Source organism: Podarcis pityusensis (genome assembly GCF_964106645.2).
Source record: "Podarcis pityusensis genome assembly, chromosome: 1".
Taxonomy (NCBI): Eukaryota; Metazoa; Chordata; class Lepidosauria; order Squamata; family Lacertidae; genus Podarcis; species Podarcis pityusensis.
In genome coordinates this window covers 94,276,464-94,291,535 of record NC_138028.1, presented here as the reverse complement: position 1 = coordinate 94,291,535, position 15,072 = coordinate 94,276,464, and the positions used below count along the sequence as shown (strand labels likewise).

Genomic DNA, 15,072 nt, shown 5'->3' with positions numbered 1-15,072 from the left:
GGGGAGACGAACAGGCGGTCTGGTCTCTCACTTCGATGGGAATTTGCAACAGTACCCCAACTTTAGAGCAGATGTAATGTGTGCACTGCAACTGCTGAACAAAGACTTTAGAGATGAGCAAGAGAAAGTGGGATTCATCATGTCCCATTTGCATGGAGATGCTAAAGCATGGCTGCGCAATTTGTGGAGAGATAAGGATCCGGCGCTCCAAAATGCGGATGCCTTTATTAAAGCGATGGATGGGTGCTTTTTATCAAGCATTGACGTGGATCTTGCTCGGCAGGAGATACATGGACTGAAGCAAGGGAGGGCCAGCGTAAGGCAGTACCATGCCCGCTTTTTCGCTTTGGTCAGTGCCCTGGAATGGGACAGAGATTCGGCTCCTGTAAGAGACCTGTTTTGGGAGGGATTGCACGGCTCGGTTAAAGATGAAATTGCGAGGGGGGAGAGACCCCGGACCACGCAGGAGATCGTTCAGAGGGCGCTGGCGGTGGGGGTGCGGCTGGAAGGACGTCCGTGGAGCAGGGACGAAGGGCGTGGAGGGCGCGAACCAGCCAGGGGCTCCTCCTTCCTTCCCAGAGAAGCAGCGCGTGCGCAATCCACGCCTCCGCCAGGAGGAGGAGCGGAACCTATGGAGGTTGGAGGTGCAAGGGCTCAGTCAGCAGCCAGAGCCCTAGCACCGGCAGCAGTGAAAGCGAAGCCTCCTAGAGGGAACAGGAAGTGTTACATCTGCGATGATCCACAGCATATGGCGAAAGAGTGTCCCCAGAGGCTCCACAAGCACACTGCAGCCTCAGCAATGGTAACTGCAGCAACGCAGCAAGGACAACCACAGCAGGGAAACGAAGGAGTCTGGTTGGAAGAAGAGGCACTGGGGCCCAGCCAGACGTGTCAGTGAAGCAGTCCCCAGAGATTTTACAGCCCATGGACCCCCTCCCGCCCAAACCGGTAGTGAAGCTCACCGCGTCGCTCCAGCTGCCCAATGGAATCACCATGGACGTGCCAATCACCATTGACTCCGGAAGCAATGCGGACTTTATAGGGCAGGACTTTGTCGACCGGCACGCTATACAGTTGCTGCCTGCCACGCTGCCCCTGCAGGTTGTCACGGTGGATGGCAGGGAGCTGCTAGGGGGGCAAGTGGTGAAGCAGACGCCACCAATGGTGATGCGACTTGGGAATCACAGGGAAATCATCAGCTTCAATGTCACTCAACTATCGGACACGCCCATTGTATTGGGCATGAGTTGGCTGGACAAGCACAGCCCGACGCTGGCTTGGTACCAGAGGCAGCTGACCTTCAGCTCTTCCTTTTGCGCTGAACACTGCATCGTGCCCAGGCAGGAAGGAGGGGAAGAGGAGTCACAGCTGCAGCTAGGCACGCTGCAAGCGGTTCCCCACAAGTACGCGGAATTTTTGGAGGTTTTCTGCGAGAAGGAGGCAGACAGGCTACCCCCCCACAGACCATATGACTGCAAAATTGACCTGCTGCCGGGGGCGGCGCTGCCCAAAGGGAAGCTGTATTCCATGTCTGAGGACGAACTGCAGGAACTCAAAGAGTTCATAGATCATAATTTGGAGCGCGGTTTCATCCGAGAGTCCAAGGCAGCGGGGGGCAGTCCGGTATTCTTTGTTAAGAAGCGGGACACGCCCCAAAAAAGACTTGTAGTGGACTTTCGCATCTTGAACAGTGTGACCAAGCCATCGGACTTCCCCATGCCCCGAATCGACGACCTCCTCGCAAAGGTACGGAAGGGCAGAGTGTTCACCAAGTTGGACCTGCGAGGGGCATACAACCTCATTCGCATGCGGGAAGGAGATGAGTGGAAGACAGCCATGTTCACGCCCCTGGGCACCTACGAATATAGAGTTATGCCTTTTGGATTGCAAAATGGCTCCCACGTTTTTCAAGCTTTCATGCATCACGTGTTGGCGGGGCTCCTCTACAAGACGTGCGTCTGTTTCTTGGATGACATCCTGATCTTTTCGGAATCGCAGCAGGAGCATGACAGACACGTCAAGGAAGTGCTGAGCAGGCTACAGCAACATAGGCTTTACGCCAAGCTGGAGAAGTGCCAATTCGACGTGACGGAGGTGGATTTCCTGGGCTACAAGTTGTCTGATAAAGGGCTCGCCATGGACAGCGCCAAGGTCCGAGCAGTGTTGGATTGGAAAAGCCCACGCAACCGGAAGGAGGTCCAACGGTTTGTCGGCTTCGCGAACTTCTATCGCAAGTTTATCAAAGGCTTTGCGATGCAGACAGCGGCCATCACGGATACGCTCAGCTCCAAGAAAAAGAAGTTCATCTGGACAGAGCAGGCGGAGCAGTCCTTTCAGGCACTCAAGCGTCTCTTCGCGTCGGAAGAGCAGCTGCTTCATGTCAACCCCAGCAGGCCGATGAGGGTGGAGACAGACGCTTCAGACAGAGCCGTGGGAGCAGTCCTGCTGCAGAAAGACCCGCAGGGGGTTTGGAGGCCGGGAGCGTTTTATTCAAGGAAGCTCAGCAAGTCCGAACAGAACTACACCATCTGGGACAGGGAGTTGCTGGCCATTCATGCAGCGTTCAAAGCGTGGAGGCACTTCCTGATCGGCGCCAAGCACACGGTGCAGGTCTGCACGGACCACAAGAATCTAGAGCACTGGCGCACGGCACAGTTCCTGAACCAGAGGCAGATACGTTGGGCTGAGTTCTTTGCGAATTTCGACTTCCGAATAGAATATGTCCCGGGGGACACCAACATCATGGCGGATGCTCTCTCCCGTAAGCCACAGTATCTGGAGGAGGCAACGCCAGCGGCCGCCATGCACATCTTCGCACCGACAGTGTGGGCGTGCGCGGCGGCAACAGTTGACCTGGATGCGGTGCGACGAGCGTTGCAGGATGACTCCTTCGCGCAAGCAAAGATGGCAGAGGTGCACAGGGGCACGGCAGCGACCGACGAGTTCCAGCTGCGAGATGGTTTGCTCATCCGTAAAGGGGCCATCTACGTGCCGGGAGACGAACTTCGCGCCAAGGTACTGCAGCAGCTGCACGACGCGCCCACTGCCGGGCACTTTGGCAAGGAGAAGACGGTGGAATTAGTAGCCAGAGACTTCTGGTGGCCCGGAATGAGAGGGGAAGTCGCGGACTACGTGGCGAGGTGTGACACCTGCCAGAGGGCCAAACCAGTGCACAGACCGCCGGCCGGACTGCTGGAACCGCTGCAAACTCCGTTCGAACCATGGGAGAGAGTGGCCCTGGACTTTGTCACGGATCTGCCCAGCTCGAGGGGCAAGACGGCTGTGCTGGTGGTGGTGGACTTGTTCTCCAAGATGGCACATTTCATTCCGTGTGCGAAGGTGGCCACGGCGGAACAAACCGCCAAACTGTTCATAGACCATGTGTTCAAGGTTCACGGTCTGCCGCGGTCTATTCTGTCCGACCGAGGGCGACAGTTCATCTCGAACTTCTGGCAGAGGCTGATGGGCTTCCTGAACGTCAAGATCAACCTGGCGTCGGCTAGACACCCGCAGACCAACGGGCAAGCGGAGCGGGTCAATGCCATCATGCAGCAGTACCTGAGATGTTATGCGAATCAACAGCCTGCGACGTGGGTGGATTACCTGCCTCTCGCCGAGTTCGCCTACAACAACACGAAGCACGTGTCCACGGGGGTCACGCCGTTCTTCGCCAACAACGGGAGGCACCCCAGAACCTTCCCGGGACTGGAAAGAATGGGGGAGGGGGAGCCGCAGACAGCAGATGCGTTCGCGTCGGAGTTACAGGAGGTCCACGATCAGCTGCGGCGGCACCTGGAGCTGGCTAAACACGCATACAAGGTACAAGCGGACAAACACAGAAGGGTTGGCGAAGAGATCCATGTGGGAGACTGGGTCTGGTTAGCAGCCCACGCAGTGCCGGCCAGGTCGTTGGCGAAGAAGAAACTAGGGCATAAACAACTGGGGCCCTACCAAGTCGAAGAACAGGTCAACCCGGTGGCTTTCAGGCTGGCTCTTCCGGAGGGTTCCAGAATGCATCCGGTGTTCCACAGATCGGTGCTCACTCCCTACAAGGCACCTCACAGGTTTCAGGAACCAGGAACGGCACCGGGTCCGCTTCGAGAGAGAACCGGGCAAGGGGGAGTGGCACAGGAGGAGCGCATCAACGAAGTCACGGAGATTTTGGACTCCAGATGGGGGGAAGAGGGGGTAGAATACCTTCTCGCCAAGGAGGGCACCCCGGCCAGTGCCAACAGCTGGGTGCCGGGCTACGCTTTAGACGAACCTCTGCTCAAAGAAGAGTTTCATGCCCTCTTCCCACATAGGCCAATGCCAGCAGACTTTTTCGACGACTGGCTTTTCACGCCCACGCTTTCAGCCAGCACGTTCCGGGGGTTCGACTCGGACGAGGAACCGACACGAGACGCCCGTTCCCCGGAGGGGTCACCCTCGGGATCTGCTTCAGAACCCTCGTATTGGTGGGATGATCGACCAGAGGAGCAGTTCCGCAGAAGGTGGCTGGAGGGTCCAGGACGAGCAACGTCTCCAGAAGGCAACGAGGGAGAGACGGACATGGACGTTTTCGGGGACGACCCGGGTTTCGAGCACGGCGGCACAGAGATGGAAGCGGAGGTGACCGTCGTCAACGAGAGCAGGGAGGAAGAACCGGAAGACTTCGGATGGCGGCCCGACACGGGAAGCGAACTGTATCCGACATTCGTCCCCCTGACACAGCAGCACCCAGATCCCGCACCGGAAGGAGGGGAGGGGGGAAGAGGGGGCTTCGAGGGGGGGATGGATGTCAGGGGTTCAGGAGCAGAGGCAAGAGCAAGGGAGGAAACAGAGAGCGAGGGGGAGGAGGCAGAAGAAAAGATGAGTGATGACGACGACCCGAGATCTCCGAGTCTTTCCAGTGAATCAGAAGATTCACAGAAAGGAGCACCAGTGGCCAGGGCAAGGGGGGAGCCTAGGGGGACACCCCAGGAAGATAAAGCCAGAGGGGACTCAGAGGGGAGCAGTTGGAAATCGGGACCAGCGTCACCGCCAGAGAGCAGGGAAGAGGAAGGGCGCCAGGGGTCAAGCGCTGGCAGCTCACAACAGGGGGGAGGGCACGAGTCAGGAGTGGCCACACCTCCATCGGGGAGCGAAGAAACGGTCAGACGGAAGGTGGAAGGTTGGGCGCGCGCACCAAGTTCAAATGCACAGGAAGGTGGCGCAGTAGGCAGCCCGGAAAGGGAGCCAGGTCCTAAAGCCCGCCGAAAGGAGGGAGAAGAGTCAGGGGGGTCAGCGTCAGCGTCAGAGGAATCCCGGAAGGAAGAGACCCCGGGGGGCAGAGGGACCCAGAGAAGAACAGTCAGGCGGAAAAGGTGGAGCAAGGCTAGGATATTAAGTTGGTGTACAAAGGGCGGAGACTCAGATGGAGCTTCGCCGATCTAACCATGAGACGTAGAGTTGCACGCAGCAGCTTGAGAATGGAAACTGTAACTCAATAAAGACTTTTATTTAATGATCGCTGGCTAGCGTGATCCTCTGTGAGCTAGGATCTGGAAGCAGCTCTGACAGGTACTATGGCAGTTTTTCTGATATAGTTAAAGCAGAAGAATAAGACTATAATGTTAGGGTTAGAGTCTAACAATCTGTTGCACACTACCCCAATCTCTTGGGTGGTATGAGATTCCACAGGTTCTACACACTTACCCAGGGTTCTTGATTCCTTCAGAATGAGGTACAGTAGAGACTCTAGTGTCTTTATGATATATGGTTTATTTACACATATATGCAACCTGGGCCTACTATGGAGGGGCTCACAGCATTAATACCCCAAGAGGGTCTTGCTTCTCCGATTACCACAAAGTCACTTCCTTTGTTACCTTAATGACCTATACTTACACGGCCATTCCTTCACCAGGAAGTTAGCCTGGCTATTCCAGGAATTGAATATGTGCTGGATCCAGAAAGTAGAAGGCGGCTCTGGCATACAGCCTACCTCCCCCTTCATATTGTTGGCACCAATGAAGAGTACGAAACTAAATTGTTCTCTGCCCTTTTGAAGAATCAGAATTCAAAAGGAGTTGATAGTTGTTTTTGTCTTGTGCAATGCTTACTAATATCCTCTCTCTCTCTCTCTCTCTCTTCGTAAAAAGATGATGGAAGATTGCTTATTGAAGAAAATAGAAATTAGTGTTGCAGAAGCAGAGAAACGGACTGGACGGAATGCCATGAACATGCAGGAAACTTACACTGCTTACCTCGTGGAAACAAGGTGGGTAAAAGAGCATTCAACCAAGGTTAGTTATCTGATTGGCTCTTCTCCAGTAATTTAAGGGCCAGTTACATTGCAGTATTCTATGGCTGCTTTTGGATGACTACGGAAACATATACTTGAAGGACAATTCATATTAGCCTACTTGTAGGTGAATCTATGAGCCGAGGGTTGTATGTATTCCACAGAATTCTTTAGTATTCTGAAATAGATTGTATAGATTTAATCTTTGTGTCTCTTCTTGTTTAGTTACTCTACTGACAAGAATTCAAAATGCTAGTATCAGTAGCCATATATAAGCTCAACATAGCTAGCTGACCACGCATTCTGGAAGCATTTGCATATAAATGTTGGTTGACTGTTGTGGCCCTTTGTACATTATTAACCAAGCTGTTCAGGCTTACTGTAGCACCCTCTCTAACACAGCTTTATTTATTTTTTTGCAAATAATACACAGGTACTATTTTTCTCTGTTCAATAAAATGAGCGTTCTAGACTATTGTTTTCAATCCTAATAGTCCTGTTCATCTGCTGAAAAAACTGCCTTGCTACCCTGTTGACCTTTTAGCTACACTGTGGTGCAGATGGTAGGGTTTTCCCCTTTCTACAGCATCTCAAACATTATTTACTCATATCTTATTAATTAGCAATATTGGTGAATTGCTTAAGCCCTTATTATAAATGAATTTTGTATCAGCTTTGCTTATCTAAGATTATTTTGAACTGGAGATCGAGAGCAGTGGCTAATTCTGACTGCTGGAAACAAGAGAGTCCTTTCTTGTTTGTTTGTTTGTTTGTTTGTTTGTTTGTTTGTTTCTTGAAGTTCAGTGCTGGATGATACTATAAAATCAATATATGGTGATCAGCCCATTGTATCTCCATCACTAAAAAATAAACCTCCAAAGCTAGGTTAAATTTACTAAAGTTGATATACTCAGAAAAATGTAGTGTGGATAAGTTTTGCTTTGAATGAGAATGGGTTAAATCAGTAACTTGTGGATTTTTCAGTTTTAAAATAAGATCCCTTATTTGTCTAATACAGGGACAGGCAATTTTTGACCTTCAGCTTAATTTCATGTATCCCTTGCACTAATTTCTTATGTGTGGCAAGGAGGGTGACTGGGGGCAGGCTGGAGGGTGACAGGGGAGAGGGAGGTGGGAGAAGAGGTGGGCACAAAGAGAGAGAAAAGGAACAGTCATGTCTACTTTTGCTCTAGTACCACTTGTCACTGGCTTCTGTCCTGCCCACTGCTGGTGTAAGATTCCTGGCACATAATCACTGAGGGAATGTAGCCGCAGCAGGAAAAAGATTCTCCAGCCTTCCCCTAATAGTAAATGTGGTCATGATGCTTCCTATCTGCAGTTGCTGAGTTCCCAGTGTTTCATGAGTAATCACTTAGACTTCTATCCTAAATCCACTTACCTGGAAGTAGGCTTTATTGAACTCAGCAGGACTTGCTGCTGAGTAGACAGGATTGATCTGTTAAGGTTCCAAGTTATTTGAATTTAAACATATTAAGAATTTCTTAAGTAACATGTGCCCTTTGCTAGCTCTGTGCAGTTAGAGAGGCTAGATTTGCTGCGATTTAAAACACCAAAATAAAAATTAAATTAAAATCAATTAAAATAACAAAATCTAAATGAGAATTCAAGTTCTGTGGACTTGTTTTTTAACAATCCAAAAAATATTAACAAGCTGTCTTTATTACAAGTGATCTGCACATTGGGTCAGAACAGGACTAGTTAAAAGGATCTATCTGTATAAGAGAATTGCTAACTTGAACGCTGACAATGATGCAGTTCACACATAATGCTAATCTAAGTCATTGCTTAGTACAGATGTGCAGTTCCCAGAGGGACAATTGTAGCTGTTTTGCTGATTCCCTGGTCTTGCTGGTAACTTTATTAAATCATCTTCAGATAAATCTGTGAAATAAAAACTATCCTAGGGGAAGAGGAGGTTTGAAGACTTGCTTAATAGTAAGTAATAAGGACTGAAAGAGACATGGTTGGCAGTAAAAATTGAGAACTTACATCCAGTGGTCTCAAATGGGCTTCCCAGTAGACCCTCCCCATGCCAAAGGGTTCTAGGATAGTCTCTTGACTGTTGGAACATTAAGGAAATGAAACAAGTTGTAATTGTTCTACAGGGTATAATACACATCTTGTTTTCCCATACTGCTGCTGTTCGTTATTTATACATCACTTTTGGTGTGTGCTTGGCTTTGTATATAGAGCAATGGGGCAAGCATAAACAGTGTGGCAGAAATGGTTATAGTGTATTGAATTGTTTGTGTGTTAGAAATGAGGAGTATTGGGTTTGGCTTTTTTTTTTAAACAAAGTTTACAAAAGCATGTTGCTTGACACCTCTAGATTACAGTTGTGTGCAACCTATTTGTCAATGTAAAATTCCTCTTCTTATGTTAAAGTATGGAGTTTATTATATTGGACTGCCTTTCAAATATCTTACTAAGTACTTAAGTTCTTCCTAATTCAAGTAGCGAATTGGACAGCTCTTATCATTTCCTTTGATATGCCAGCCTTTTCACAACTTCAGTGGAGCAAGGAAGAGAAAAGAGATTTATGAGTAGGTAAAAAACACTGATCCTAAGGTGGGAAGGACCTGCTGCATTATCCTTTATTCATTGCTTATCTGTCTGCTTTAGCAGTCAAATAATCCTTTTCTGTATTTCATATTCAAATAATTTTGGGCACCTATAATATTTACCAGGATGCTGGTCTAGAAGGATTTTAAATAGCTGTTGGACTACTGGATCCCTTAAATATATTCTTCTTTGGAGAAAGGCACACAAATACAATCATTTGGCTAAGTATTCGGCAAAACGTAACTTTTATTCTCATGGAATAATGGTAATATGCCTGTGCCCCTTCTCAACATTAAATAATTCATTTGTAAACTTGTATTAAAAGTGTGTGAACCAAGCCTAACCATGTAAGTCATCCAGTCAAAAGGTGGTTTTTTAAATTGGGAAATAAACAATGTCCTTCTTGTGTTTTACTAATTTATAGGTTCTTTCTGTTTAACGGCCCATTTTCAGATAGATAGTTTTATATAGCAATGAGAATTGACGGATCTTCTCCACCCATTGGTTCAGTTTGGCATTTCTCACTAAGGTAAATAAATGTGGGTTTAGAGTAATTCAGTATCTTAATCACTTACACCATTAAATGGTGGAAATTCAGAGGTATAACCTTTTCCTTAACTTTCCCCCCAGGCATTTTGCTTCAGCTCATGGCAAGGACCATTGTTACTGCTTTATTAAGTGGGAAAGCATATGGTTTTCTTGTCAGAACACTTGACAAGCATCGTAATGTTTCAAAACCAATAATAAATTGAAAAGTTAGACCAAATGTCAGCAAGTGATTATCATCTTAATTGAGGCAGGGATTGCAGAACTTGTGTTTAGAGATAAAGTTTATAATGTGGCTCCAAGAATCAAATGATGATGAAGGCATTCAGCATAATGAGTACCTTTTGTGGGTTTAACTTCCTTTTGTGGAGTAAACCTCCTGGGGAGAAGTATTCTCACATTAGTGATATTTTATGACCACTTAATGCAGCCAGATGGAAAAATATTCTTCAAGAATAAAAATACCTGCAATTTTCCCTACCTTGTCTCCATTGTAGTGCAGAATCTCAGCCTTCCATTTTAATCTCTCTTTCTGAACCTATGCTTTTGTTAATAAATAAAAGTACCAAGCAAGACCACAGATATAGGTTCCCACTGTCTCTTCATTGTATTTACTGCAATGACAGGAGAGTCTGTTACAGGACAGCAGTAGGGAGGAAAGTGAGGCAGAATTCCCATTGTGTCTGAGCATACTTTCACGGCATTGGATGCCATCCATTTTATATATTTAACTCAAGTGCTTACCATTTTTGGCTGGTCATGCTAGCAAAGCCAAAATTTGCATTTTCCATATTCCTTTGCTTTCCCTGCTGGCTTTATGTCAGTTCCCAATAGTAGCCAAGGGTGTACATATCCTGATATATGTATGTTATCTCATAGGCATGGAACCTCAGTAACATTTTAGGTGAATATTTAACATGGTGCATATCATTATAGTTGTTTCTGTTCCAGCTTATGGTACTTCTTGCTTTATGTATACGTACACTGTTTCACAACTCAATCTTGCACTAAAATATAGAAACATTTTAAATGAAGTAAGTACAGCGGATATACAAAAATGGCCAGAAGCACTTAGTAAGGTGAGAATGACCACTGCATTTTTAAAAGGTTCATATAGCAATACCAGTGAAACGTCACAGTTGGAATCTTTGGCATTATTTGTTTTCTCACAGTTCAGAACCCCATATAGTATCTCTATAAAGGCCATTGCAAAACCCACAAAATAACATTTCTTAGCAAATTGTGTATAGCTTGAAGACTAAGATCTTGTACTGATCTTTAGCATTCTCTCTTCAAAATTATGATCTGATGTCTTTCAGGGCTGTGGAGTCGCAGGCTGAAGGGCAATGTTCTCCCCCAGATTCTCTTTGGAGGCGATACAGTGAATTTGAATTGTTGAGGAATTATTTGCTAGTTAACTACCCACATGTTATTGTGCCACCTTTGCCAGAAAAAAGGGTAAGAAAATGTTGCAACTTCATCTCATTCTGTTTTTCCATCTTTCTTGACGCAATATCCACACTATTCATCCAGTATTGTACTAAGCTGGTTTTTTTTTTAAAGCAGCCTTTTGGGGTTGCCAGTGTGGAGTCCATGGGAACAATGATACCCTTGTAAATTTTCCCTGGCAAAACCTCTGTGCCTCCCCACTACCATATATAGACATGCTTTCTGCCCCCTTTTGTCATGTGGTGTGGATGGGTACTGTGTTTTATTCTAAAAGTACATATGGCTAAATGAAGAAGTTGGAAGAGCAACACTATTTCCCACTTCCTTTTTCAGCTTTATGTGCTTTTTAATGCTTAGATCAGGAATTGAACACAAAGCTTGGTAATCTGTGGGAGTTAGGAGGGAAAGGGGAGCAGTATGGGAAGCAGGTGAGAAAAATGGAGAAACCAGGGGTGCCACAGGAATCAAAGGGGGGGGGGACACATGTACATACATTGGATCTAGTAAAACTGATCCTCTTGTATTATTATTTTTTATAAGTTTCTCATCAGACCACCATTATATCACACATGATTTCTGTTTCCATTGACCAAGCTGTAAAAAAACATGGATCCAGTGCTTTTCAGTGCTGCTGTGGTGCAAAAATGCAGATCCACAGCACAGATCCTCAGTTTTACTAGGAATTATCTCAAAATCACCATCAACTCATAGGTCAGATATATGACTGTAGATGTATTCTGTGATTTGATGGTGGCTTTGTTGTCATCTAATGTAAAATAATGATAATAATGATCACTCATGCCTTGCATCATTATTGTTTTATTACTGACACCTATTTTTATTTTGCTGTCTACCAACATAAACCTTAATTTGGTGGTTTTTGGGTGGACTCCATGTAAGATCACGCAGTACTACTAGATCCAGCTTTTACCCAAACCACATGGGAAAACAAGTGTTGTGTGTGTGCTTTCTCTCTTTCTGGGGCATATATATGAATGTAAGAGAGACCTGGGTTAGTAGGGAGAGAAGCAGCCAGAAGATGTGGTTCTCAAAGCACACACTCAACATTCCAAATATACCCAGGATCCCCAAAAAGCTGCTGACCTCAGAACGTTGTGAAGATATGTTTACACAAGTATGGGCAGTGCCTAGTGAAATTTCAAGACGGAGGAACTGAACTGTAGCAGCATTTTCAGTCACCAGAGCATAAGGTTTCTGTGCCTTTGCCCCAGAATAAATTATGTAAAGCAAACATAGCTGCTTATATACTTAATTCACATAATTTGTAGAAATGGAAAACATGTTAGTGTGAAGTATACACAATCATGCTCTTAACACATCCCCTTGTTTCACAGGCAGAGTTTGTTTGGCATAAGCTAGCAGCAGATAACATGGATCCAGATTTTGTGGAAAGAAGAAGAATTGGCTTGGAAAACTTCCTTTTGCGGGTGGCTTCACATCCCATTCTTTGTCAGGAGAAGATTTTTAATGCATTTTTAACCAAGGTACCTTAATTCTGTCTGCAGGATTTTTAAAAAAACTTTCCCACCTTAATTCTAATTCATGATAAATGCATCAGATTATGTAAGAATTGTGGGGCTGTAACTCAATGACAGAGTGCATGCTTTGCTTGCAAAAGGTTCTAGATTCAATTAGTGGCTTCTCTTTGAGTAGGAAACACCTGTGTGAAGTTCTGGAAATCTGTTGCCAGTTAGTGTAGAGTCTACACTGACTAGAACAGATATTTGGGACTTCATGCAGGACTCTTTCTCAGCCCTGCACTAATGGCAATACTGAGTTAAGTGGACCAGTGGTCTAATACAGTACAGGGCAAATATCTGCATTGCTCTGTCTGAGATCCAACAACTATAGACATCGAATAGAAGCCTGTTTTTTGTTTAAAGCATGTAATATTACTTCTACTCATGTTCATGTTGTTTACTGGTTTATTTTCCAGTCCACTTTTAGGGGATAGATGTTTTATTCCCCTAGTTGCTTGGATTTGATCCTTCAGTTTAATTGAAAAATAAACATTAGTGTAATGCACTTCAACTCATAAACTGATTACTGGATACGGTTAATGAAATCTGTCAGGCCTTGTTCACCTGCTGTTGGCCTCTGTTGCCTCTCTTCTGTTGTGCTGGAAATGGCTTCTTCTGACCATCAAGCAGACATCAAGCAGTACGTAAGTGATACTACATGGACATACTGGAGTGCTGCTTCTGAAAGTTTCCTGGACTTTTTGGAAAGGAGATAACTTTGTTTCATTTCACCTTTAATTTGTATACCCTCTTTCTATACTGCTATACACAAAGCGGTTTACAAGCTGAAGAAAATATGCAACAAAGATCTTATAACAAAAAAGTCATAATGAAAACATAAATTTAAAATAAACAACGTATATCAAATAAAGTAATATTCAGTAATCCATTAGAATGCAATAGAAAACAATAAAATTAAATATCAGCAAATAAAAAACAGAAATTCACTAACAATTACAATAAATAATTACTAAACTATAGTCAATTTAAAAACAGCAAGTCACACTGCATAAAATGCCACAGTACATACAAAGCCATGTAAAAAGGATCAAATTGAAAAACAAAGACACATAACTTATAAAATTGTTGGGGTTTTTTGTTTTGTTTTTTTAAAATACCTTAAGTCCTCGTTTCTCTTCTCAGCTGCTTCTCCTGTTCTTAAAGTCATAGTCTGAAAACGTCTCCTAGGGTTGGAGGGTGGGACAAGTCAGGTGGGAAAAGCCATTGCTTGATGCCCAGCAGTGTATTGGGCAGGATAATGTAACAAGAAAAATCTACTGTAGGCTTTTGATAGTTGAATTTGAGTAATGGAAGTGCCCCATTTTCATCTTGTTCTGTAGTATATCAAATCCATATAAATAGCTGTCCAGTCCTGCCTGTTGAAAGATTTTCAGGATTGTTTATTGCATTTGCCCTGTAGGCAAAGCTGAAGTGTCTCGATGTCATAACTGAAAAAGGAGGGCTGCTAGCCTGCTCTGTTATTTTTCTGGTGACTGGTCTTTTCTAGCTGTTGGGAAAAGGGTGAAGTGGGAAAGATTAACAGCCACAGAAGTAACTGGATAGAGCAATAGTTTTCTGTACACTACTGTGATATTTTTGGAATGTGAGCAGTTGATAAATCTTTTAAAATAAAAATATCAGAACTGGCCATTAACTCTTCTCTTTCTGAGTGTGACTCGTTTTTTGCATGGAGCCACCAGAGAGCCTTCAGATTTCTGAACAGGCATTGCTAGAATGTGTTTTATGAGAATAATGAAGGAAGTAATACATATCCTGGCTCTTATACCAGACTGGTAAATACCCATTTGCCTACTCATATGAAGTGGGTAGAAATTGATTCCAGGTGACAGGTAGGAAATCATTGTAAATTGGAGCAGAGGTGGGTTTTTTAAACAATTGGTAAGCATGAGCAGATGGGATAATGAAAAGTTCTGTGGGCTGGTAGCTCTTGTGGATTTATTTGCAAGCCTGTCTTATATATGCAGATGCCTATTTATTTATATAAACATTTCTATCCCGTCGTCCTAGTGCCCACTCAGGGCAACTTACTGTAGCTTAAAAACACAATACAGTAAAATGCTAGCACTTTTTTGTGTTGGACCAGTGGTGTTACAAAGGCAGCACTCACACATTTATAATGCATTGAAAAATTAAATTGAAATTAAAGTTGAAATGAAATTTCCTTTTCTAGGAAGGTGGATGGAAGGAAACGGTGAATGAAACAGGATTTCAGCTAAAGGTCATTATCTCCTTTTTATTATAATGTGTGACATTCTGTCAAAGGGTAAGCCTAATTTGCAGCTTCATAATTTAATGTGAGGAGAGCAATATTCAAAATTAATTTTTGGTAACTGAAAGTTTTGGCATAATATTGTAAAGAGATTTGAAGACTAGAATTGTAGAGTTGGAAGGGACCACAAGAGTCATTTAGTCCAGCCACCTGCAATGCAGGAATTTTTCACCTAACGTGGGGCTCAAGGCCACGACCCTGAGATTAATAGTCTCAACTGAGCTTTCCCATTTCTGTTCATAGAGGTTTTGTGACGTAATAGCTAGGCCTCTATACTCAAATGTAACTTGAAATATTGTTGCAATAACTGCTTCTAGTACATTTTTAATCACAAGTGATACCATATTTTATTCTGGTGATAATCTTCTGAAATGTGTGTTTTAAATTTATTTAAGTGA

At 44.9% G+C, this 15,072-nt stretch overlaps 1 protein-coding gene across 1 annotated transcript in view; it reads left to right on the top strand.

Moving 5' to 3' along the window:
* The window catches only part of SNX4 (sorting nexin 4), a gene marked incomplete at its 5' end in the record, with an annotated part of 35,849 nt that overhangs the window by 3,719 nt on the left and 17,058 nt on the right, over nucleotides 1-15,072 (top strand). The window contains 4 exons of the mRNA XM_081008437.1: nucleotides 6,123-6,241; nucleotides 10,714-10,852; nucleotides 12,199-12,348; nucleotides 14,576-14,623. Of these exons, the coding sequence (XP_080864563.1) occupies nucleotides 6,123-6,241; nucleotides 10,714-10,852; nucleotides 12,199-12,348; nucleotides 14,576-14,623 (456 nt within the window). The remainder of the gene's footprint in view (nucleotides 1-6,122; nucleotides 6,242-10,713; nucleotides 10,853-12,198; nucleotides 12,349-14,575; nucleotides 14,624-15,072) is intronic.